Genomic DNA, 27537 nt, shown 5'->3' with positions numbered 1-27537 from the left:
CTCTGTATGTCAATTTTTTTTAGCAAACTTTGCAGTACTCAGCTGTTCGATAGAGGATATCAAATTAAACATGTTTCAGCCATCAATTTTCAACCTTATTTTGTTGGACAACGAGTTTCACTGTTTTACTGTGCCATCTTCAGGCCCTTGACAGACTTGTAGAAATAATCTACCTCACTTGTGATCAAAACAGGGGCTAGCAATACTGGTATTAGTAGATATTTGTTACAGTGACCACTTCAACCAGCACCTGCCTACCCAGGTAATGATTGAAGTGGTCACTGTAACAAATATCTGCTAATACCAGTATCGCTGGCTCCTGTTTTGATCACAAGCAAGGTAGATTATTCCTACAAGTCTGTCAGGGCCCTGAAGATGGCATAGTAAAATGCTGAAACTGGTTGTCCAATAAAATAAGGTTGGAAATTGATGACTGAAAGGTGTTTAATTTGATATCCACAATTTTAAATGGTCAGCCTTTATCCATATTTACATACAAATGTATAATATGAATGTAAAATGACTCATTCCACATCGTTATGATTAATCATCCATCATCCATGGCACGTGAAACTGTAATAACACAATACAGTGCATCCCTCTCACTTAGCATGTATATATTGTTTCTCATTGTGTTGCCTTGTTCATAGTGATGTTACAATGTATTTTTTTGGAATATGAGAATATTGCACTGATTCTTTTGTTTCCATTTTCAGCAATTGCAAAAGCATTTAATGAAACAACCTATCCACATCCAAAGTTAATTGACATTTGCAAAAAATTTTTCAAAACAAGTGATGATACAGCTCCTGGAATGAAGTTAGCGCATGTAAGGTTTGAAAGTACAGGTACTGCTGTATTTTATACAGAGAATATAACATTAAACAGTGGAAGCTCCAGGTAGGAATATCAACAATGTAGGAAAAGATAGATTGCTACTTACCATAAAGATGACACATTAAGTTGCAGGTAGGCACAATTAAAAAACAGTTACATATAAGCTTTCAGCTACAGCCTTCATCATAAAAAGGAACACACACACACACCATTTCCTCAAACAAGCAACTTCACCTCACACCTGTCCGTCAACTGCAGCAGCTCAGGCTAAAACTCCAAGAGTTGACAGTCATGTGCATGAGGTGTGCTTCCTTGTGTGAATGAATGGTGTGCATTTCTCTTTTTCCAATGAAGGCTGTAGCTAGAAGCTTATGTGTAATTGTCTTTTAACTGTGCCAGTCTGCAACTTAATGTGTCGTCTTTATGATAAGTAGCAGTCAGCCTTTTCCTACAGTGTTGAAAATAGTATTAAAAACTTGTAATTTACAAAAGAGTTATCCACAAAGGCAAACTAAATATGAGAGTGAATCTTTATTGCTGCAGGACTGAGATCTCACACTTAATTGATCATTGGGAAACCCTTTACTAAGTTCCCAAGTTTTTACATTCCAATAAATATATTTCAGAGTTTCCTGCCTTATTAATGTGTTTAGAATTCAGTAAGTGCCTATTATGGGGGAAGTATTGAGAAATCTAATATCTGAAGGAATGTTGTAAAAAGTAATTTTGAATTGTACTTCCCTGCTCCGTGTTCAGTTGCAAATGCCTTTCTAAAGTATTGTGAAGTGAGGAGACAGTATTGTCCTTTGGATAAGGGTGACAATAAAGTAACCCTCTTAAGAGCCATTCTGCATTCAGCATTTCAACTGTTACAAGTGTTTCAGCTGTAAATAAAAGATGATTATTTCTGAACAGTGTTCCCTATCTGACGCTCCCTTGCTGAATATCTGCGTGTGTCACCACTTCGGGAGAGAGAAAAAGAAATGCGCCCTCACAAACATGTAACTTCAGTTGTGGCATTTACAGTCTGTTGTCTTCAGTTTTTCTTCTTCCCTTGAGTCAGACATGAATAGCTTAACACACAAATCTATAAAGTCAAAATACATTTCACACTATTCCCATATAAAAAACTATTCCCTAAAAAAAAGGAGCTGCTGCACTCTGAATACACATGAATATTTTATGCAGTTTTAATTTCTGTGGTTAGGAATCCCATTGAATTTTTTGAACAGAAATTAGCCAAGGACTGAATAACCTCCCCCTCTCATCTCCTTTTACATTAATTTGCAATGATCAGATGTGGATGGGGGATGGTAAACAGTAAGAACGTGCTCCGTTGCAAAATAAATTTGATTGTGTTGCCTAATACGAAAATGTACAGCATTACTTTAACAAATTTTAGGTGGAAAAATATTGCTTTGAAAGGATAACAGTACAGATCATTTTACTTCATTTATTCACTTTTTGCAAGTAACAAACTTCCTAAAAATCCCGAGATCCAGCCATACTGGTATTAACACTTACGTAGACTCCACTTTCAGACTGAAGTTTCCCATTGCTGTATTGATTTTGCAAATTAATCTTTCATGTTATAATTGTCCATGACAGGTTTTTTACATTTATTTTACTAATAATATTTTCCCCTACTGACAAAGAATGACGATACTGTTTTGCCCACTGATTTTGTAGATAATTATCCGAACCTTCCACAAATAAACCAGATTGTTACTCACTGTTACCCTACCAATTGATGTAGTACTTACAGACTCATAATTCATCATGTGAGCAAACTATTCAAATAATTTTGGTGTGGCAAAGCTACATGTGACCGATAAATCCGAAGTCCCATATAGTGACTCCCTCCTCGCATTATGACGTATGACCGGTAGTGCTTGGGCCTTGTTGGACATAACCGCAAGACAGTGCGCCTACTGAAAAAATGTGCTCTCAGCTCCAAAAGTTCCATAGAACCAGCAATGTTTAAAGGGTATGGTCTGCTTTGTTATACCACTATTGATAGTAGTACCTCTTACATGCCTCCTCCTGAATTTTTCCAACAAATGCCAAAAATGAGTTTTTTTGGAAAACTCAAAAGAATCTAGAAATCCCAAGGTGATCCAACAATGACATCCCCAGAAAAATGAATAATTGTACCCTAATGAACAATTGAACAAGATCTCCCTCCTCCCTAAGTCGTCATAACTATAATCAAATAAAAATATCAGGCATACTCAACATTCTCTCATCCTACACTTGAGGCTACAATCTTTTACAGTTTTGTTATATGTGTGGTATGTATACAAGTGTTACATAAGGAATTTCTCTGGTTTGTGGCAATTATGTGAGATCGTGCACTCGGCATGTGCAATCAGCTGATGGCCACAAAATGTTAGGGAATTCACATGCCTGTCACATGGAGTGCTGCTGCCGCACGCTTATTCCTTGCTGCAGCACAGACAGTCTGTGAATTCTGTGATTTAGCAATTAATTATTCTGTTGTTATTAAGTAGTAACTGAGTCTTCCACTACTGCAGAAGGAAATAAATATTCATATTCTCTCTCCTATTCTAGTGTATTACACAGAGTAGCTGGAAACAATGTATGTTAAACTCAGCAGTGAATTGTTGTCTGTAGTCCACATGCCAAGCGCGTCAAAATAAGGCCCAGCCTTGTATCCCTACAAGATAAGCTGCACTGGTGGCCCTGACGTGATCATTGTCAGGAATGTGGATTATAAGAGAAGATATTGTGTTGCACAACAGAAACATGACGAATAACAATGCCCCTGTTACTTCAAGACTGACAGTACGACTTCACCGTTTTGACTGAACAACCCCTCGCTGTGGTTTGCACTGGTGGAGGGAAGTTTTCTGTGTTCTGGAATAATAATGATTCTACCAAATTTGTGCTATTGATTAGTCAGCTTAATCACAGGTATGCAGCAGAGGTACAGGATATTATAACAGTGCCAATCGGAGACAGACACGTACCTGAAACTGAAAGCTGAACTCATACGCTGGGTATCTGCCTCACAGGAAGAGAGGGTACTACAAGTGCTCATCCAGGAAAATATAGGTGGCAAAAAGCCTTCTAATACCTCTGCCATGTACAAAGAAAGGTCAATGCACACACTGTACCGGACATGCTACTACGCATGTTGTGGTATAGCAGATTGTCAGCACAAATCAAGGCCATAGTTGCATTGCAAACTGAAATGCTTTTGGATGAGGTAGCTGATCTGGCTGACCATATACAGGATGCCATCGTACCTACCTCCTACCCTGACATGACTAAATTGCAACAGTACTTCGACAGATGTCAGATGTGACTTCAACAAATTGACAAAAAAAGTTGTGGCACTGGCACAGCAACTGAATGATGTCCTGTTGAACTAAGTTGACGCTCTAAGCAAACTACGGAGCAAACTTCTTGCATAGTGCCATGCTAAAGGTAGATATTCACACAGATCACAGAGTGGTTCTACATCCAGTGCTCCTCATGATGATGACTCAGAAGCAGCTAACATATGCTGATACTATTAGCAGTTTGGTGACTAAGTACATAAGAGTAATCTGCCATGTGAGTATGTCAACCTTAAACAGCAGGCAGAAGTCGATGTGTCTGGTTGTTCCTCTGCCCACCTGTTTATGACTGGCCACAAATTTTTGATTTTCCTGGGATCAGACCTAAGTATTTTTCAGAGAGACAAATTGGGTATGTGCTGCCTGGTCTCAAACTTCAGACTGTCGGCAGCTAACAACTCCACCATCCAGTTGTGCGTGGTCATCATCTCTCCACCTCGTTTTCTAGAAGAACAGTGTATGGTGGCCATATGGTTATTACCATGCCTTAAATGCAAGGACCATCCCAGACTGTTGCCCTGTGTCACATTTGAGATACTACAACAGTGCCTTGAGTGGAAAACAAATGTTCAGCGTTCTTGATTGTGCCAAGGCGTACATCCAGATTCCTGTTGCTGAACAAGACATTCCTAAAACAGCCGTTATAATACCTTTTGGCCCATTTGGAAGTTTGTTTATGACCTTTAGCATGAGGAATGTGATTCAAATGTGGCAGTGATTTATACATATGGTGCTATGAGGTTTACTGAATTGTTTTTCGTACTTGGACAATATCCTTGTCTTTCCAGAAACATTGGAAGGACATAAGCTACACCTCAAGCAAGTTTCTGAGTGCCTGACTGCACACAGTATCATCCTGAATTTTTCTAAGTATTTATTCAGCCAACCTGAAATAACTTTCATGGGCTGTCAGATTTTGTCAGAGAGATCGCATTCCTTACCAGAGAATGTCAAGGCAATTTGAAATAATCTGCATCCAGTAACAGCAAAGGAACTACGTAGATTTCTCAGCATGCTCAATATTTACCGCTGCCATCTGTGTGGACAGCCAAACTGCACACTCACCAGTCCAAAAGTGAAAGGCACTTGTGCATTGGACACTGGTGATGATTGACACATTCAAAGTTGCCAAAAAAACCATTTCCAACCCTGTACTACTCGCTCATCCAGTGATAGATGCATCCCTGACTACCATCGGGCCTGCGCTCCAACAATATGTTGCCTTTTTCTCATGCAACAATTATGGAGTGTGCATATGAAAGAGAATTGTTGGCTGTTTATGTGGTGGCGAGATATTTCTGTGAAAAACGGACCATAAACCTCCCACGAACATTTTCCATGAAAGTAATGACAAGTGCTTGCTGAGACAATTCAACCAACTCGAATTTGTAGCACAATTTTTGATGGATATCCAGCACGTCTCAGGGCTGAATAACATTGTAGCTGATTGCTTGTCACAAGTCGGTGCTGTCACAGAAACTGTTGACCACCTATGTTTGTCCATTGTGCACCAGTCTGATCAGGAGCTCTGTGATGTACTCAGAGATACTAAGGCACACCTTTGACTCAAACTTGTAAACCTGCCAGGAACAGACATGCAATTATGCTGTGACACAGCCACTGTAAAGGCGCGTCCATATCTGCCAGCAGAGCTCTGAAAGTGCAGTTTTCAGAGCCTTTATGATCACCCAGGAACCGCGGCAACTGCTAAACTTGTCTCCGCCGATTACGTACAGTCCAGAGTACAGAAGGATTGCTGGCAATGGGCTTGTATGTGCCTAGGCTGCCAATGTAGTAAAGTCTTACACCATGTCCATGCACCCATTGGGAACTTTCTGGAGACAACTGAGAGATTTTCCCATGTTCAAATTGATGTTATGGGACCCCTGCCACCATCAGACAGGCAACGCTATTTACTGACAATCATAGACAGATTTATGTGTTGGCCAGAAGTTATTCCAATGGAAGACATCTCCACAGAGACGCTGGCAATGGCGTTCATGTTTCATTGGGTTGCGCTTTATGGTTGTCCACTCAGCCTTCATCAGTCATTGTCCTTTACCCATGTATCCCCTTCCCTGCTCCCATTCCAGCTCTACACAGCCTTCTATTCCACCAATGCACTCACAGTCTTTTTATTTTCTCCTCTTCCACTGCCCCGCACCCTCCATCTAACCTCCCGACTTCACCTAGCTGCTGTATCCTCTCTCCAGCTCATCTCTGTATGCTCCCACAAGCACCACTTTACAGTCCTGTACTCCTACCCCGCTACCTCCCCCCCCCCCCCCCCCCCCCCCACTTCCCCCTCTGCCTCAGCTTCCTATTCATCTCCACCACACAGATTGCTTCTCCCATCATGCACTGCTGCTCACAGTCTGGCCTCAGCAGCCAGAGACTGTGTGTGTGTGTCTGTGTGTGTGTGTGTGTGTGTGTGTGTGTGTGTGTGTGTGTGTGTGTTGGTGTGTATCTCGTCTAGTCCCAATGAAGGGCTTCTTGGCCCAAATCTTACGTGTTTGTCAGTCTTTTTGTTGTGCCTATCTGTGACTCATTGTCTCTGCTATATGGTGAGTAGCAGTCTGCCCTTTTCATAATGTTATCATTGTTCAAATCTGGATTTTCCTTTTTGCTTTGAAATTAACTGTTAAAAACTGATATTTGGGAGCCTTTTGATTGGAATGTTTACTTTTGCAAAAACTCCAGATTTTTTTAATTTTCAATATGCTATTTTCTTGCTTTCAACTTTGGCTCTAGTCAAGGTTTCAACAAAGGATTCGTTCTATTGAGAAAAAGCAGCATTATTTTCTGCCGGAGAATAGAGTTCTTCTCTCATTTAAGGTGTTTCTCAACATTTGTTTTTCTTTTCCCACCCAATTTGATAATTAAAAAATCTGCAGAATTTATAATTTTTGTGGGCATTCATAGCAGTGTGACTCATACTTGACATCATTACAGATAGAACCGACAAAATACTTAGCATATAAGTAGAACAAAAATTAAATCTATTTGCACTCTAGGAGAAAATTTTTGGCATGATCGAAATACATTGCCAGTTTTTATTTCCTGGTTGCTATAGTGTAGAGTGCGGACACTATAAACTGGCAGTTGGCTGTGAGTGTAAGCAAATCAGAAGTATGATTTCTGGTGAGGGGAGCAATGCAGTGAAACAAACCCCACCTCCCTCTCGTAGAGCAGTCAGCCACATGTATGTTCTTATCTGCGAAAGTAGAACTGACCTATTGTCAGGGTTGTGAGGATCATAGTAAAACTCTGTGATGGAGAGGATTAGTCACTTCACTCACTCCAGATTAAGAAACGAAAACAATGAACAACAAAATGCATTTGGTAAGTGCTACCTTGCAGTTGGTTGCTGAGGTTGACATTGTCATAATTGAGGTAGTTCATGTCCGACCACTACTGATATTTGATGCAACCACAGTTCAAAATACATGCCACTTAAAACTACCATGTTAAAGTGTCCAAATTGTGCCAATTTTTGAACTTGAGGTAACAGATGATTGCATTGCTTTGTGAAAGATGCTAGGTCCCACAGGCATATCCTGTGTTGCATTACACAGTGTGTATATTATTAGGTAATCATGCGTCTTTGCATTTTGAGGCAGAACGTGCATCTGTACTGGCATTTATAGCAATTGCGAATTTTTCAGTTCCATACGTATGATGTATGAGACATGTTTGGAAAAAAATCTCATGAAAACATTTTTTCCAAACCAAAGTTTATTTTTACAAGAAAGAGCATTTTTTAAACTATTTTGCTACATAGTTGCCATTATTCTTCAGACGTTTTTCACAGCAGGAAACCAACTTTTCTATGCCCTTTACAAAGACAGATGCTACCAATGAAAACAGCCTCTGCTAAACACTGCTTTTTTAGTTATACTTAGTTGTTAAGTCGAATCCATTCCCATTCTACAGAAATGATCAATTGTCTCTGGAACCTTCGAATAAGCAAGTGTATGATTTACTAAAATAGTCTTAGGTTTCATTATTCTCTTGTTTCTCCCCAGAAATCAAACTGGATAACTGCACCATTCTTTCCATTGGCAGTCTGTAGTAGGTGATAGGGACCATATTTCGGAGCCTGGGGTGGTGAAGCTGGTGGTGTCAATTCTGTAGAATTCACGAACCCCTCTATTCTCCAGCCCACCAGTGAAGAGACCCCCAGGAATGTAGTCCTATGTGTTGTGTGTGTGTGTGGGGGGGGGGGGGGGCAGGGGGCAGGGGGCGGGGGTGGGGGGGGGGGGGGGAGGGAGAGGGTAGAGTACCAGTCTTTGGGGGGCTATCTTTTGTCCTCCTTCATTCTTTACACTCCTAGTTCTTCCTTTTCCTTTCTTTCTTCCCCCAATGGGGTACAGGTTCTATCTTCCCAGTATCCAACTGCAATAGTTGCATCGCTACCATATTAAGAGTTTAAAGACATATTTTCATTAATTGTGTGCATGATGGATTTGAACCGTACATTACAAAACATTACAGTATATGGAATTACCTTTTATTAATTACACACGTACTAAAAAAAGGATTATGTGACAATGCTAATACATTTACACAGGCCGACAGGTGTGAGATATTTTGTAGCCAAATTTTGGAAGTAAATAATTTTGTTCAGTGGAAGTGAAATTTCGTACTAATTTTGAATATAAATGAACAAGCTTTATTGCTAGAATTGTGTGATTTTTGTTATACAGGATAATTGTTCAGAATATAAAGCTTTAATTATTATGTAAGAAGATTTATTAAGGGAGAAGTCCTGTTTTGTGTATTTTATTATTTGTATGGGGTGTTCCACGTGGTTGCCGTGCCGTTACAAGAGAGTTGAAGACATATTTGGTGTCCTGGTGGCAGAGTAGTCAAATACGACAAAGATCTTCTGTGGCAGTCATGCTGCAAGGAATACCAATGACCAGAAGTTTATATCAATAAAGTATACATTTATGTAACGAAAAAAAGCTTGTTATTTGTTACACAGAAAGTCTCCTGTAATGAGATACGTAATCGTCTAATATGTGTTGTATTTAAAGGCACAATAAAAGCATTAAAAGATTGGAATTGCCAATTCCTGGATTTTAGGAAAAATTAAGTTATTCTACAGGTAAGAAGAATATTTAACTAGTTGGGGATTCAGAGACTACTCCAAGCTGAAGATCACAATGAATTAAATTAAAAACATAACTTAAACTAAAAACAAACCCTTGCACATTCCATGCCTTTTGTTTTGAATTACATACCAAAGCTTTCTCAGTGTTTCACCTGTGGGGAGGAACCCAACAAGCAGATTTACATTTCTGTCCCAGAACACAGTGCAGTGATTTTTTTTTTTTTTTTTTTTTTTTTTTATGACAACATTGTTCCAATTTTTTTTTTTTTTTTTGGAAACTCATCTCTAAGCACTCTTATTATGAACCTGGTGTTTGATTTGTCTGTCATTGAATTGTCTCGCCAACTTTCTCATCATTCAGTCAGTTATTACGTTTCCACCCTAAATCTCAACAAGTTGATGAATTTCAGCTGACTATAACACTTCTTGCATTCAATAACTGTATTACATAGTGAACTTTACCATCAGTGGATTTTGAAATTGTCTTTAACATTTTGATCAATTACTTACAGATGTAATACTCATAGCCCAATCTAGCTGTAGCCTCAGGGGAAAAAATGAACCAGGGAGACAAGTATGAATTGTGCAGAACTGTAACATTAGTGCTGCAGTGGGAGTAGAATGAAATGGTATTCACTTTGTGGACATGCCTCCCGTGTAAGTTCTTAAAGAAGTTATGTAGGCAGCAAGTGACAAGTTGAAACTTTGATTCCAACTTTAAATTTTGTATTGATATAGCGATTTGTACTCTTCCAACTGAAATAAACAAGTTAACTCTCAGTTTTTTGTTGTGGGTGCAGATTTAAAATAGTTAATGGCAATACAACTGGGTAAAATAGCACAGTGTAGCCAATATTTTGTTGTGTAATATACCACATCTTTCCCAGTCCACAATATGCATTGCACCCTGCTTCTGCTCCATACTTTAAACCCAAGATAGGCGAAACTATAACATTGTAGACAAGAAAGGAAAGCATTCAGAAAAACAGACTACAGATAATTACTGCGTAAATGTTGGTGACGATTAACTGGAATGTAATATATTTGTTGCAATATAGCTGTCACAAGAATTAGGATTCTTCCATACACCACACCTGCATTGTATGGCTCTGTAAGATCTTCCTGCCTTTGTTGTTTGATTTAGCTGATTTGTTATAAAGGGTAACAAAGTCAACCATTACTCTCTTCACACTGTTGAAATGATTTATGTAAAGCACTTTTACAGTTTTCTTAATTATTTTTTAGTTTTTTGTGCTGTTGAAATGATTTATGTAAAGCACTTTTATGTTTTCTTAATTTTTTTTTGTTTGTGCCTTAATCTACAACATTTATAGACTTACGTCTGTGGACTTCTGTTATGAGACATTATTGCTAAATGTTTATAAAACCATTGCAAATAACATTGCATTATGTAAATGAATGACAATTCTTGGTGATTGGAGTGATCTAAAATTTGCTTATCTAAGATGTACTTCATACTTAGCAGAGAGTTCTCTCAAATTAGGATTCTTCCATACACCACACCTGCATTGTATGGCTCTGTAAGATCTTCCTGCCTTTGTTGTTTGATTTAGCTGATTTGTTATAAAGGGTAACAAAGTCAACCATTACTCTCTTCACACTGTTGAAATGATTTATGTAAAGCACTTTTACAGTTTTCTTAATTATTTTTTAGTTTTTTGTGCTGTTGAAATGATTTATGTAAAGCACTTTTATGTTTTCTTAATTTTTTTTTGTTTGTGCCTTAATCTACAACATTTATAGACTTACGTCTGTGGACTTCTGTTATGAGACATTATTGCTAAATGTTTATAAAACCATTGCAAATAACATTGCATTATGTAAATGAATGACAATTCTTGGTGATTGGAGTGATCTAAAATTTGCTTATCTAAGATGTACTTCATACTTAGCAGAGAGTTCTCTCAAATTTTATCCAGGTACCTAAGTCAGCAAAGCTGAATTTTGGCTTTGATGAGTTACGTGGACGTCACACACTCTATCCTTGTGTGTCTGTGAACAATGTCTACATTTTCCCAGGCGTACCAGAACTGTTGGAGAGGCTGTTTACAATTCTTTACAAGGTAAAGAAACAAAAAATCTATATCTAAATTGAAAATTTTAGAATACATGAATCATGTGACAAGTAATGTTTCATATTATCCATGTAATATGAAGCTACATTTCTTTTTAATATGACATATGTATTCTTAAATTTACAGCTTTTGTATGTATGTAATATTGACTGTAGTAATATGTCTGAGAATAAATGTGAAATTGACTTTCTGACTAAAATCTTGTTATAAATAAAAAGTCTGAGTTGAAATCTGGTAGCAGTTAAGGAACTCATTCACTTTTTTCTGTATAATGTGTTTTTGATATTCTTGTGTCTGCTTTTAAGGCAGTCAGAGTTTACATAAACTGTCACCAGGTGATTGAGCCATTTGTAAATCAAAGAGTCCTATGTATACTCTTGAAGGACAGCAAAATAAATTGAAAAATGTGACATAAGAATTAATTTGTTCTTGTAATGGTAACAAAATTACACAGTAGTGCTTTAATTAACACCTCTATCTTACCACATAACACTGACATCCAATCTTTAGTAGAAGGGTATTTTCAACTTATGGAGTTAAACCAGTTAGAAATATGTTACAAACAATCTTTCTTTGCACCAGAATCCTTTTGTATGATGTGTCACTGTTTTGATGATGATGATCTCTGTTTTGATACAGAGACCTAATGTATCGATGGAGTAGTTCAGTTTACCTTAGCTTTGTTTTCATTGTGTCAAATAATTTTGGAAAATGAGATGAATTTAAAGAAATTTTTCAACACACCTCTGCCAATCCCACCTCTGTTACGTACAATGTACTTAGGTTTTCACTCTTATTAACTCATGCATGATGTTTAAGCAGTAATCTCAGTCTGCATGTTAGCCTGTCTTCCACCTTTAAGCTCTCAGATTTTCAAATCTCGTCCGATGCACTCCCCAGCAGTCAGTCTTTCCTCCTCATCCTGTACGATAAGTCTTCCCTGACCTGCGGTTCTGGGTGACTTTCCCGAAATTTACCCCTTTTCCTAGACCTCTCCGGTCCTTTTCCTTCACCCTTCTTCTTTCTCTCTGCTTGAAGGAGGAGCCACTGGCTCCAAAAACTTGCCAGTTACAATCGTCTATTGTGTGTGTGTTCTGCCGTTGCTTGGTGAGTAAATTTTTTTTGTATCCAATTAAATAATTGTGTCAGTAGTTGACTGTTTTCGTTCTTATAATGAAATTTTAAGATATATAAAAGAATGAAAGAAAACCAAAAACTGGTGTTGCAAAGATGACCTGTGGGATAATTTAGATGGGTTCAGTATAATAATTATGTCACTAAAGAAAAACTTCTGCAAATTAAGCTGGAAATTTTGCCCAAGTTGATCAACAAGTTATATCTAATATCTGACAGCTCAGTACTTCAACAAGACACACTTATTTTGAAATATGCACAATGTAGAGCAAAGAAAATCATGTCAAAATCTAAGTATATTAAGTGTTCCCTCACTATACATCTACGAGCTGATTATCTTTGTACACAGTAACCCTGATTTATTTGTAGAAAATAATTTTATGCTGCCCATCCACCATTTAAAACTTCATGTTCAAATTCCACGTTATGTGGCCAAGGAAATTTATAACAAAGTGAAAGGAAGAGAATTGCTCAGTATAAATTTAGGAACACTGAAAAAACCTTATATAAGAAACTAGCGCTGAAATGTTTTATTCAGTAAAAGAATTCATGAATGACAACATGAAAATTTGAGCTGGAGAAAGCAAGTACTTATGACTGTTAATTTTTGAAAGTTGGTTACTTGCAAAGAAAAATTATTAATTTCTTAATTAATTAACTATCTGGTACAGTATATTATATTACTGATATTATAAAAAAAAATTGTAAACCAGTTTTTGTGTTTTGACGAGTCTCCTGTACATTAAGTCGCTGACTTGAAATAGTATGCTATGACACAGTAAACTTATATTCTATTGTATTCATGTACCCATATGATTACTTTTTCTTGGGTCAGAGGGTGGGGGGGGGGTCGCCACAAAAAATCCTCAACTCATTAAAGACTGTAATTTACAGAGTAATATTCTGATGACTAGATGCATTTTTATCATACTTAAGCTGTTTTTGCTCGACTATTTTTTCAGCTGAGAGTGAGTAATGAGGAATTTGCCTTTTTTTCTTGAAGGCATCAACCTTTTCTCAAATCAATCCTCAAACCACTACTTCCACAAGGGTGTAAAGCAGCATTTATATTTTCTTTCTGCATTACTGTTTTCAGAAACACTCAAAGATGAGAATTCTTCACAGAAATTACTCATGTCTCTTGAACAAGGTTAACCTTTCTGTTTAAGATTGTTTGCTATTCATCAAGCTTTTGCCGTTTTTGCAGTTTTCCTGTTGGTTGTTTCTGCTAAGTTTCTGTAGACAGCTATTGTAATGATGTGATTATAGCAACATACTAAGTAAATAAATATGTTTTGTGTGCAAGTAGTTTCACTTTGTATTCACTTTCCCTTTTTTCCGTAATCTACCATACAATTTATCCTGCCTGTATATACTCAATAATATGTAATTTACTTCCAAACCTGTATGTGCAAGTAGTTTCACTTTGTATTCACCTTCCCTTTTTTCCGTAATCTACTATATCATTTATTCTGCCTGTATATACTCAATAATACGTAATTTACTTCCAAACCAGTGTGTGCAAGTAGTTTCACTTTGTATTCATCTTCCCTTTTTTCTGTAATCTACCATACAATTTATCCTGCCTCTATATACTCAATAATACGTAATTTTCTTCCAAGCCATTTTAATATATTTTTCCCATGTGGAATGTTTCTTTCTATTATATCATAAGTAAATAAATAAGTATATACAGCTGTGAATCAGATGCACACATCACAGGAAAATTATATAAATCTCTGTAACAGACTTTAATTATCTCAGTAGGGAGTAATTACAGCAAGTGGTTCACACAACAAAATAATCGTTAATTCTTATTTCTCCATTGATGCCTTCCATTTTTTGATTCATAACTTCCTAATAAGCAGAATATTTGGAAAACAGCAGGTGGACTTCCTAGATATGACAGCTAAAAAATTGACTGCAGCATGTTGAAACTTGCCAAACACAGTGCCTGTCACATAACTCAAACATCAATAACTGCAATTAACTGGGCTATTTTCTGTTATTCTCTAGCTGAAATAGGGGTGTGGCAAGGTGCCGGCTGACACCAGAAAATGCATGCACCCCATTATTCGGAGTTCTTCATCTCAAATATTGTTTGCTACATTGAAGATATTTGTAGCCTATTTTAATTTATATGATTTTTATTAAATAAAGTAATTACCACCATGTCTTCATAATCTTATTAACCAGTGTTTTTCATTTTAGTTTATTATGTCTATTTGTTTATTGACCATTATGGTACTATGCTGTTTTCTGGCTCCAAAATAGAACAGCTCTCCCATAGTGGTTGCAATATGTATTTGACACCGAGCGAGGTGGCGCAGTGGTTAGCACACTGGACTCGCATTCGGGAGGACGACGGTTCAATCCCGCGTCCGGCCATCCTGATTTAGGTTTTCCGTGATTTCCCTAGATCACTTCAGGCAAATGCCGGGATGGTTCCTTCGAAAGGGCATGGCCGATTTCCTTCCCCATCCTTCCCTAATCCGAGCTTGTGCTCCATCTCTAATGACCTCGTTGTCGACGGGACGTTAAACACTAATCTCCTCCTCTCCTCCTCCAATGTATTTGACAACAGTTTCTCATGAATGCTGCACTTGCACACAACCTATGATGTTTGGTTGTAGAAAAGAAAAATAACTATTTCAGAAATAAAGTTTGCAGAAGTTAGACTACATTCAGGAATAGATCCTCAAATATTTTCTCAGAGCCATTACACTCCTTGAAGTTGATTCACTAGAGCTGAAGATGGTACCAAGAAATGATTAATTTTTGCTTCACTCAACCAAGTCATTATTATTGGAATGAGAAAGTAGCAGGAATTAACATCACACATAAGCCACACAACCAGGAAAGTATAATCAGATGCACAAACAATGTGAGCCTGTGAGACATAAAACAATGTTTGCTCATATTGCAGAACTGTGCCCAGCAAGTGTTGTTTCCTAATACATTGTCCATTAGTTTTATGTGACCTTGTCATTCTGTTTCTCGCTTCATGAACAAACAGAGCCCATCAGCCCACTGCTGCCATCTATGTGTGCGGTACAGTTCCCTTGGTTGGGCACTAGGTGATCTGTCTGCTCCAAATACTATAACTGCTCTTGTTTTCCTGTGACAGTTGTTTTCTCACATTTGCAAAACAAGTATGTGAGTCATTTGTACGCAGGTACTGGATGTCTGTCAGTAAAATTAATTTTGCAAATAATAAAATCCATTTATAATAGTCACAGGGAAGATGTGTAATTCTTGATGAGAAAATTTCAGTGGTATAACAATTTCATAACTCTGAAAAGTTACATAGGAGAAATTCATTTAAAACTGAGAAATTTTTTTTTGCACTTGAATGATGTGCCACCCAATACTTCATGCCTGTAAATTCACTAAGATAGCTGTTTAATCACTATGTTTTTTCCACATCCCACAGGTGGATTTGAGTGAAGTAAAGTGGTATTGATACATACAACAATCAGGTTTATTTTCAGTTTACAGCTTCAACATCAAACCAATTTCATCTGATGATTAAAAATGAAAACTTGGCTATGCTTACAGCCAGCGGGGAAGGGAGGGGATGGAGCTCTGCATCCACCCAGTACCATCACCTTACTCCTACTCCCCATCCCCTTTGTGGGTGCCCCTGCACACATTGTCAGAATTAGTTACATGTGTATTACCTGGTTTCCCTAATACTTATTTTGATAATACTGACAATATTTCACCTATTTTGTTCACTGCAACGTGTGGAAGGTGATCATATAGCCTTAGAAACATGCTCCATACCCATGTTACTGCAGTATCAGGAACCAAATGTATTGTAAAATCTGTTTTTTTTTCTCTAATTGTCAGTTGTTCTCTACTTTAGTGAAATGAAAAATGAATAATCTGTTACAAATGTCATATTTTAATTTTACATGGCATTTCTTGATTTACTTTTTCAGGATCTGTTTGGTAGTAAAAACAAACATGCACATGTGAAAGAACTCTACCTGTCAGCAAATGAGGTTGCTGTGACAGAGAAACTTAATCAAGCTGTGAAATTATTTCCAATGGTATCTTTTGGCTCATATCCAAAATTTTATCACAGGTTTGTTGTGTTTACTTAAATTACAAGTACATCACATCATCTTACAGTCTTAATCAGATTGGTCGGTTGGTTATTTCTGTGTTCCATAGACTACCAACACAATGTATATCAGAATGACATAGAAAATGTCATATGTGATTTATTTGCATATAGAACAACATGCTGGTTATTTCTGAGCTCCTAAGTAGCACAGTGGCATTGTAGGAAAGTACCCCTACCTAACACAATAAAATACTTACAAACATATAGCTGAAGTGGAGGGCATGAGAATGGGTATATTGGGTACCACATGGTGAATATGTTCACAGGGGGTTAAGCAAAATTTATTCAAATAACTAAATTACAACAGGGAGCACTGAATGATCTCAAAATTTAATAGTTTGTAGCAAAATTCACCTGCTGATATGATAACATTAAGTAAAGAGCAGGACAGAAAGAATAGTGTCCTTTTGCTGACTCATCCCAAAAAATAGAAGGGATAGTCAAATGAAAATGAGACACATGGAAAAAAGTAAGTAAACTGTTTATTATTTCAAAAGTAATCACCGTAACTGTTAATAAATTTATCCAACTGTGAGACAAAAGAGCCAATGCCTTCATGGAAAAATGTTTGCAGCTTCCTATAGAACCATTATTGTAGCCAGGCATATACTCTTCTTCATCCAAAGCAAATCAGTGGTTACAAATATCTTTCTTGAGGGCTCCAAAAATATGCAAACTGCATGGGGAGACTTCAGGACTATATGGAGTGTGTGTAAGGGCTTTCCAGTGAAACTTCTGCAGCATAGTAGAAACGGAAAGATATGGGCCTACCTACATGCACCATAGTTAAAACAACCTTGGCAATATGTGGGTGTGTCGCAGTACTTTGCAGTGAGTGTGTGGAATATAAAGTGACCATGTGGCATGTATGCCATGGTGCATGGGCAGGAGCAATGGAGGGAAGATCAGAACTGAGGATGAGGTTAGGTGAGCAAAATCTGGAGGGAAGATCAGAACTGAGGACGAGATTAGGCCAGCAGAAGCCTAGCTAGATCTGGTGCTGTTGTCTAGAACCCTGTAGTCAACTATTGTAGTAAACAGGTGTCCAGTTGCACGACAGAATTGAATCAAGAGTGGGAGCAGTGCTGGCATAGCGTGATTGGTTTCTGGCCCTGTCCTCGGTGGAGCTGCAGTAGAATTGTGTCGGGGGGGGGGGGGGGGGGGTCGTGGCAGAGGGGTGCTTCAAGCAGTGACAATGATGACACAGCTGCTGGCAGCATGGCAGAGGTCACCATGCAGAGGTCCATCAACTTGCAAAAAAGGGAATATGTGAATTTGATGCTCACAGTCTGTTGTGATGTGATGTGGGCAGCTGAAACAGACAATCCACTTGGAGACAAAGATGGTGGTCACTATGGTGGTGACTACTGTGACAACAGTAATGTCACGTATTGGCATTGCCCGAGGCCAGTGGGAATAACAGCAGCTGTCAGAGGAAGGAAGAGGGCCACCAATGTCCATGTGAATGTCGGAGAAGTGATGCCTGACATCTATGCAGGTAGTGTCAGGTGTGTATATATGGTGATGGACTTTGGCATGCCAACAGGCTAGGCAGGTATGGACTCAGGTCTTGCAGTCCCTCTGAATACTTGGCCACCTGAAACGCTACATCACCAGGGTGGTAGAAATGCACATGCTGGGGTGCACCAGGTTGTGTAACTGCTCAGATGTCGCCTTGGGGAAGGTAGTGGGGAGGAATGGGTGTGCTGTGCTGGTGGATATGTTACACCAAATACTGCAGTCTGAATCGGGGACTGATGTATATTGAAGGTGGAGACCAGAAGTGGCATCCAAGCAGAGGTGGGTGAATATCAGGTTGTGACCATGGACGGTGCTGAGTGCCTTCCAAGGATGAATCAACAATGGACCTTAGGCAGTCAGTGACGATTGTTATCATTTCAGTAATGCAGCTTATGTTTGTAGTAAACTTGAATATGAACAACTGTTACCGGAAGTGACATGGAGGGAATTGGTCAATGTTTTTAGGGAGCGCTTGGGTTTGGTGAAGACTGTGGAGTGACCGGTCTCCACTGATGGCCAAAAATATTTTATTGCCGTTTAGAGGGCAAGTAGCTCTCTGTCATATGTGCTCCAGTGCCATTAGATGGCAGAGAGCGTGGATGAGAGAAAAATTAGTGGCTGCCAGTTGCTGCTGAGGTGCTGTTGCAGGCAATCTGACTGGCATCGATCACGGTAGCAAATAGGGGTGGGGGAAGGAAAGCAAGGTAGTGTTTGCTGAGTCGCACTTGGTGGCAACAAATCTGACTTCCATTTGTAGTGTCCAAGACACAGGCTTGAACCCCTTTGTTTTCACACCATGAAGGGCTGTGGTGAGTGGCTCCTGTGCAGGAGTGGCATTCCTTAGGTGACAGTTGAAGAAGTTCAACATGCCAAGGAAATGATGGAGGTCCTTGAATGTCTCAGAGTGTGGGAAATCTAGGATACCTCACATCTTGTTGGGCAGTGGACAAAAATCGATGGCAGAGATATTATGGCACAGGAATACCACCTCGCTGACACTGAAACTGCACTTTGCTCTGTTTACGACAATGCCAGCTTCCTGGAGGCACTCAAGGATAATCTGGAGTTACTTGCTGGATTCTTCGAACATCACAGAGACATTGAGGATGTCATCCAAGAGACAAAACACCAGGGCAAGCCTTGCAGCATACTTCCCAGAAAGTGCTGCCATATTTGGGCAGCATTACAAAGGCTGGGTCATAAAGATGTTTTTGTACAGGCTGAAGGGATATCCTCATGTTTGAGAGGGATCTGGAAGAGATGCTTGATGCAGTTTAAAAAAATTGTGCATAGTGGTTTAGCTGCATAGGAGTGGCACCGGTAATCAGTTGGGAATGGTACAGATGTTTAGCACTCACTAACCACGCCTTGAGTGCCAAGAACCATCCTACTCTTGACAAGTTGAAGGGTGGACGCCCAAGGGCTCTTTGAAGGATGCAACAAGCCAGTGGTGGTCAGCTCATCAAACTCCGCCTTGGTGATCTAGAGCTTATCTGGAGGTAGGGGCTGTAACCAGCAGAAGACAGGTGGTCCAGGCATGGCAACAGACAGTTTAATTGGAAACCTCCAATTATGCACTGGAGGGGCATGTAAGAGCAAAAAACTGTGCCAGGAGGTCGGCATGAGGCCAAAGAATGCCACCTTCTTCACATGGAAGAAAATGGTGAAGTGGGTTGTGCACTTTTTCTTAGTTGATTTCTTGGTATTGCTGTCGATGAGCTGCTGGCTGGTGATGTCATGGAGCAGACAATAGTGTTCAATGAAGTCTGCTCCATTATTGGGGTTGGTGATGTTCATGTTGACAGGAGAGGACCCATTCCAGGGCATGATGATGTTTGCCAGAGGTGGTAATGATAAAGTTGTTCGCTGCCATCAGGAAGATCGCTGAGGCAGCTCTTGGGTCCCATCCAAGCCACATGGGTAGATAGACAGTGTTGATCAGGAATCGTGTGGTGCGGAGGCATTGCAGACAAGCAAGCACTGGCAGACCTGAACAGCAGCCAGGCATGCCTCGTCCTGACGGATGTTAGAATTTGGGGCTCAAGAGCAGGGCTCTATGCAGTTAGCAGTATTGGGCTTAAGAACTCGTGCTACTAACAGAGACCAGCCATGTCGCAAGAGGCATTGACGTGGTGGCTGGAGCTGTGACAGTGGTAGCCATCATTATGCTGTCAGGTGGTGTCAGTTGATGTCAAGGTGGGCGAAGGTAGCCTGCAGCATTATCATGTCTGCAATAGACCGACAAGGGTGTCATATATTCAAGAGTATTGGGTGCTGTGCTGCGGGTTACTGGAGTGAGAGGTGGCTGGTGACATCTCCGCATTGAGCAATGAGTGTCAACTCTTGATGGGGTGGCTGTCAGTCAGTTTGATGGCTGGCTGGCAGAGTCGAATGGGAGTGCAGGTGCCAAGTGATGGGGGCAGTGGCAGGCAGGGAGACCAGTGTCTCGTATACCCTGTCGGTGGGGTTGGTGGCATCGTTGAGGGAGGGGGATCGGCATGCAAAGCCACAGCTGTCTATATTGGGTCCAGAAGGCAAGCTAGTCAGAAGTTGTGCAGGAAACTGTCAGAGAGCATGTGTTATTCCATCATGTGGATGTGGCAGAGTAGTTGTGAGGGTTACTGCTTTCCGCACTGCTTGAGGGGAGGAAGGACCCAAACGTGCTGCATCTTGGAGGACACGAGTTGCATCACAAGATGACAGTGGAGTGTCTTTAGCAGTCAGTGGCTGGGGAGTTGGCAAGATGAACATTGCGGGCCTCCTTCATGTATTTTGGCTTGAAGTGGCTGATCACCATTGGGAACTTCGCGTCGTCATGGGTGATACTGCAGCCAGTGAAGATGGCATCAGCAAGGAAAACTGCACGTGTGGGTCCCAGTGATCAAAGGGCTGTAGATGAGCTGTGGTGCAGCCAGGTGGAATTGGAGTGCAGTACCAGAGGCTGGGCTGTTGATCTTCTTGTCACCTCGAGTTGTGCATGTGCAGGTCGGTGTTTCAGTTCCTCAAGATGGACAGTCAGATCAGCGATGACGGGGGTTTCTAGAGAAGCAACCACAGGTGGCGAGGCATTGGTTGGGCTGGTGGTGGAAGCCATGGTTGTTAGTTTGAGAGGGGGAAAACATGCTAAGCACACACAATAGAAATAGCTTGTGGTGTGAAGCATGTGCTGGGGAGTCTGAATGCACTGCTGATGCTATGAGGTGACCATCAAAATCCAGGATTTTTAGATTTAGTCACCTGAGTTAATTGTTGTATCACCAGTGTGAGAAATTGTCCCTACTTAAGTTAGTAAAATGATCGCAAAAATGTAGCTGAAGTTGAGGACAAGAGAGCAGGCATGTTGGGTACAGCACGGTGAATAATGTTCACAAGGGGTTGAGAAAAGCAACGGATTTCTTCAGTTAATTACAACAAGGAGAACTGAATGATCTCAAAATTTACTAGTTCTTAGCAAAAGTTGCTTGCTCATATTATAACACTAAATAAAGAGCTGTGCAGTAAGAATCCTTAGTGCTGATTCGCCTCAACAATAGAAATCTGACAAACATTCCACATTAATGTGGAATACAGAAAAAAGTCACTATCTCATTTCCGAGTATTCGCTAGCATGAACACAATTTTTGTTCTCTAGAGGTGCGGAATTGGTTGTGTCTTGTGGGAGAAATGGCCAGGACAAGATCCAAAGGAATGGAACTCAGTTATCACCCAAACATACTGGCCATAATGGGTGGGAGCTTGAAACTTGATTAGTATCCACATGGCACAAACACTTGCCGGTTGGAGGGAACACAGATGATTCTGAATACTTTTTCACAAGTGTTTCAAATATGAAGTGCATCAACAAGTGGTGTATCCATCACACTGTGCGCAGGACTGAATTCTGATATTATCATTGTAAAGAGAAGGTCTGAACTGAGAGTTAGGTTAGGCCAGTAGAAGCCTAGCTAGGTCCAGAGCTATTGTCTAGGTCTCAGCAACCCAAATAAACAGTGTACAGTAGAGTGGCTGAATCAGGAGCTCTTGTGAAAGTAGGGAAATGAAGAAAGAAACTTGCTTCCTTAGCAGATGGGAGTAATGAATTAGGGAGGTATGGAATGGGGCAGGATTGCTAAGACAAATGCCCTGGGAAGAGCTGACAACCATGAATTGAGTGAAAATGAACATGTTAGTGTTTGACACTGTTGTTACTAATGAAACGTAATTGACTTTAACACCAACATAAACATATTTTTCTACTGTTCTACACAGAGGCTGATTACTAGGTTTTGATTAAAAATGTTTCTGCAGAACAGAAGCAGTTGTTCAGAAGAAATAACTTCAATTTTAAATTTATTTTGGTACTTAAGGTGGTTTTGAAAAATGATTAAAGTTTTCAATCATGTAGAACTAAAATGCTGTAGAATGTCCACAGTTTGTGTTTTTTGTCAATAAAATGCCTTTGTGGCTACATATTGAACATATTATTAGAAGGTGCAGCCACAATGCCAAACTTCTCTCAGTCTTTGTATCCTCTCCTGAAGTGGATGGAGTTGATGTTCAAGTGTTCCACATGTGTTCTATTGGAGGGTAGACGTGATGGTTTTGCTGGCCAGTGGAGTCCCTTAACGCCATGAAGGCAGTTCATATACACATATGCTGCATGAGAATGAGCGTAATTGATACAAAGGCGGTACCAGGAAGCTATTTCAAGAGAGGTAACAAGTAAGGCCGCAATATGTCTGTGAAATGCCACTGTACTGGTAAAGTTCAATGAATCTGTACCAGAGGTGACTTTAATGTCATACCCAATAGGTCCCCACACTAATATTATAGGGATAATAAGATTGTGTGTCTTAAAAACCTTGGCGGACTGTGTCATCTCTCAGTGATGTCACCATACTGCAGACGGTGGTCATTTGAGGTAATACTGAACCCTAATTCATCACTGAAACTATTACCTGTCAGCATATAGCGTCTCTTTTTGGTTTGGAAATTTACTCCTCCTACTGTTATTTCTGATTATATTGCACCACTGTAGTTTTCAAAATAAATATATACTGTGAAATAAAAAGTTGGACTTTGTGCATAATAATCTGTTTTATTGGTTAAAACTGTAGACATTGGCCTTCTTACATTAGATCGTGATGAGGTTTCCTATCTCTTGATAAGTTTTTATCTTTCTGAAGCTCTAGTCATGATTAATCCCATCTCTGTATAAGTTTTTATCTTTCTGAAGCTCTAGTAATGATTGAGGGAGGTTGACACTGTCCTATTTATCCTCCGCCATGCACTGTACAGTGGCTAGCAGAGTATGTAGGTGTAGAACCTAGTAATTGTAGTGTACCAGTACTTAACAGTACTGAATATGGTGTTATCAACACTCTGGCTTGAGGCATTGCATATAAAACTATCAGGTACTTCATTAACAGTTGAATAATCTAACAGCCTATCAAGATTGGGCACATGTAATGTATGGTAGGAATCACTTTCACAGATACTCCTTACCTAATTTGTGGCAGTTGTAATGCAGCTGTTGAAGCCCAGGCAACTGACAAAAATTTTGCAACAATTATTTCACTAATAGAAGAACAACTTTGGCCTGTGTGATACCATCAACTTACCAAGCAAATTCAGTTGCTTATACTCCATCAAGTTCCACATCTTTCTCTGATATGTGATGGGTTATTGGTGAAAAACTCCATAGCGTCAGATAATTTTGAGCACTATGTCAACAAATTCGTGTCCTCCAGATAGCTGGATCATCCAAATGCAATTGTGACGTTGCTAAATCTGAAGGTTCCCTACATGGGTAAGGAGGAAATGAACAATTTCCTTTCCCTCCTCACTGGATGTGTGGCATATGAGTGGTTCATAGATATATTGAAGAGAGTAGTTTCTGTAACAATTCCAAATAAAATTTTCCACCTTTGATAAAATAAGTATTTTACAATAAGCTAGAACCTCTGGCTATTGTGTTAACTAGAATAGCAATACGAGAGTTCTGACAGCAGTCCACAAAGGAATGTACCTAAAATACAAACATGTTAGTAAAAGGATGAATGGCCTTTCAAACCATGATGCACAAATTTTAACACTAAAAGGCTTTTGCACTCAAATAAATGTCACATATAATTACAAACTATGCAGGAAAGTTAATCCAACAGCAATAGAGAGTTTTTTTAAACCTCATCAAGGAAGAAGGGTGGCAGGATGTTTATATGCCGATAACATATATGACAAATATAATGCTTTCCTTAACACATTTTTCATGCTCTTTGAGAGTTGCTTTCCATTAAAATGTTCTAAATGGGGTACTAGCAGTAAAAGGCAGCCCGGGTGGCTGACCAGTGGGGTAAGGATATCATATAGAACAAAGCAGGAATTATATCAAAACATTAGAAGTAATCACAATCAATCTACAGTAGCCCATACAAATAGTACTGTTATTAGGAGGGCAAAGAATATGTGGTATGTAAATAGAGCAGCTAATTCACAGGATAAAATTAAAACCATATTGTCAGTTGTGAAGGAAGTGTCTGGTCAGCAGCACAAGGTTGATAATATAAAGTCAGTTCATAGTAAAAATATTTCTGTTACTGATAAATCAGATATATGTACAGTATTTAACAATTATTTTCTTAGCATTGCTGGTGAATTAAATAAAAATTTAGTTTCTATAGGGAATCATATAACTCTCTTGGCAAATGCCTTTCTGAGATTGATGTCTGAAATACTCCTCTGTGATACAGACAAGGGGGAGATTAAGTCAATAATTAAATCACTGAAGACTAAGGACTCTCATGGATATGATGGAATGCCTAGCAGAATATTAAAGTACTGTGCTGCACATGTTAACCCTGTTTTTAGCCATATTAGTAATTTTTCCTTTAGGAATGGTCAGTTTCCTGAAGTACTCAGTAGTAAAGCCACTTTATAAAAAGGGAGACAGGAATAATGTAGACAAAGGAAAAATGTAGACAATTGTAGACCTATTCTTATACCATCAGTGTTTGCTAAAGTTATTGAAAAGGCTGTGTATGTAAGGATAATTGATCATTTTGTGTCATTCGATTTGATATTAAATGTACAGTTCGGCTTTAGAAGTCATTTAACAACTGAAAATGCTATATTCTCTTTTCTCTGTCAGGTACTGGATGGATTAAACAAAAGGTTTCATATGCTAGTCATATTTTTTGATTTACCTCAGATGTTTGATTGTGTTGATCAAAAAATATTGCCCCAGAAATTGGACCATTGGGGAATACGAGGAGTTTCTCACAATTGGTTTCACCTCTTACTTTAGCAACAGAGAGCAGAAGGTCATTATTCACATTGTTGAGAATGGCTGTGATTGTGATGTGGGGTCTGAGCAGGGTACTGTCAGGTGGGAGGTGCCCCAGGGATCAGTGTTGGGGCCACTCCTGTTCCTTATTTATATAAATGATATGCCCTCTAGCATTACAGGTAACTCTAAAACATTTCTGTTTGCTGATGACACTAGCTTGGTAGTGAAGGATGTTGTGTACAATATTGACTCGGTTTCAAGTAGTGGAGTTCATGACATAAGCTCATGGCTTGTAGAAAATAAACTAACACTAAATCACAGTAAGACTCAGTTTTTACAGTTTATAACACACCATTCAACAAAACCTGACGTTTTAATTTCACAGAATGGGCGTATGATTAATGAAACTGAACAGTTCAGATTTCTAGTGGTTCAGATAGATAGTAAGCTGTCATGGAAAGCCCACATTCAGGATCTTGTTCAAAGACTTAATGCTGCCATTTTTACTATTCGAATGGTATCTGAAGTGAGTGATCGTTCAGCACGAAAATTAGTCTACTTTGCTTATTTTCATTTGCTTAAGGCATATGGTATTATATTTTGGGGCACCTATTCCCATTCTAAAAGGATATTTTTGGCTCAGAAACAGGCGATTCGGGCAATAAATTGTGTAAGATCACAAACCTCTTGTCGACCTCTGTTCACGAGTCTGGATATTTTGACATTTGCCTCTCAATATATATATTCCTTACTGTCATTTCTTGTTAACAATATTAGGTTATTCCCAAGAACAAGCAGCTTTCACTCAGTTAATATTCAGCAGAAATAAAACCTGCATTTGGATCCGACTTCCGTAACTCTTGTGCAGAAAGGTGTGCAGTATTTTGCTGCATCCGTTTTCAATAAGCTGCCAATAGAATTCAAAAATCTTAGCAGTAATCCAGTTGCTTTAATCGAAACTGAAGAGTTTCCTCATGGGTCACTCCTTCTATTCTGTCGAAGAGTTCCTTGAAAAATTAAGCTGATTCTCGTTGTATTGTTGACTCCGTTTACTTAAACTTATGGCTTGACTTTTTTTGGGTTCATAAATGTATTATTTTTATGTGTTACTACTTTTATGTTGTAATTTCATGTTCTGACACGTTCCATGACCTTTGAGATTTGCTCCTCAATTTGGTTCTATGGAACTTGATGTGTAAATAAATAAATAGAAAATCAACACCAGGCTTAAGCAGTTCTTGAAACAGCAGAAAAGAGAAGCTCTGAAGCTGTTCTGTGCCTTGTTCAAATGCAGCACTAACATGATGAGTGCATGGCAGAAAGTTAAAAAGATGTAGAAACCTAAATATGGCTACAACACTGGAGATAAAGTCACCAGCTGGATACAAGACTTTGCACACACAATTACTTCTCCGACTATTAACACTCAAGAAATTTCATTTGGTAGCATGGCAGGCGATCACTTTCTGTTCATCTTGAAAGAAATCAGGCTTGAAACAATGCCAAAGAGATGCTCAGAAGTTGTTCTTGCCTTGTTGTAATGCAGTGCTAGCATCGTGAGAGCACTAAGGAACTTCCATTGGCAGTCAAGCAAAGACCACCTCCAGGTTTTACAACATTGGTTACCACATGCTTGTGCAAATACATCATCTGAAATATGGTGTTGTTGTGGTTATCCATCGAAGACTGGTTTGATGCAGCTTTCCATGTTACTCTATCTTGTGCAAGGCTCTTCATATCTGAATAACTGCTGCAACCTACATGCTTCAAACCTGCTTACTGTATTCATCTTGTGGTCTCCCTCTATGATTTTTATCCTCAACATTTTCCTCCAGTACTAAATTGGCGATTCCTCGATGTTTCAGAATGTGTCCTGTCAACTGATCCCTTCTTTTAGTGAGGATGTACCACAAATTTCTTTTCACATCAGTTCTATTCATTACCGCCTTATTAATTAGGTGATCTACTGATCTAATCATCAACATTCTTCTGTAGCACCTACACTCCAGACAGATATCTAGCTGGCCACCGTGGCCGAGCGGTTCTAGGCACTTCAGTCTGGAACCGCGCTGCTG

The 27537-nt window shown here is 39.2% G+C and overlaps 1 protein-coding gene across 2 annotated transcripts in view; it reads left to right on the top strand.

Moving 5' to 3' along the window:
- The window catches only part of LOC126478473 (FAD synthase-like), a 140852-nt gene that overhangs the window by 49600 nt on the left and 63715 nt on the right, over positions 1-27537 (top strand). For both annotated transcript variants that reach the window (XM_050103705.1, XM_050103704.1), the window contains 3 exons: positions 717-829; positions 11256-11399; positions 16490-16635. In XM_050103705.1, coding sequence (XP_049959662.1) covers positions 717-829; positions 11256-11399; positions 16490-16635 — 403 coding nt within the window. The remainder of the gene's footprint in view (positions 1-716; positions 830-11255; positions 11400-16489; positions 16636-27537) is intronic.

This window comes from Schistocerca serialis, chromosome 1 (assembly GCF_023864345.2).
Source record: "Schistocerca serialis cubense isolate TAMUIC-IGC-003099 chromosome 1, iqSchSeri2.2, whole genome shotgun sequence".
Lineage (NCBI taxonomy): Eukaryota > Metazoa > Arthropoda > Insecta > Orthoptera > Acrididae > Schistocerca > Schistocerca serialis.
This window is presented reverse-complemented; position numbering and strand designations above follow the sequence as displayed.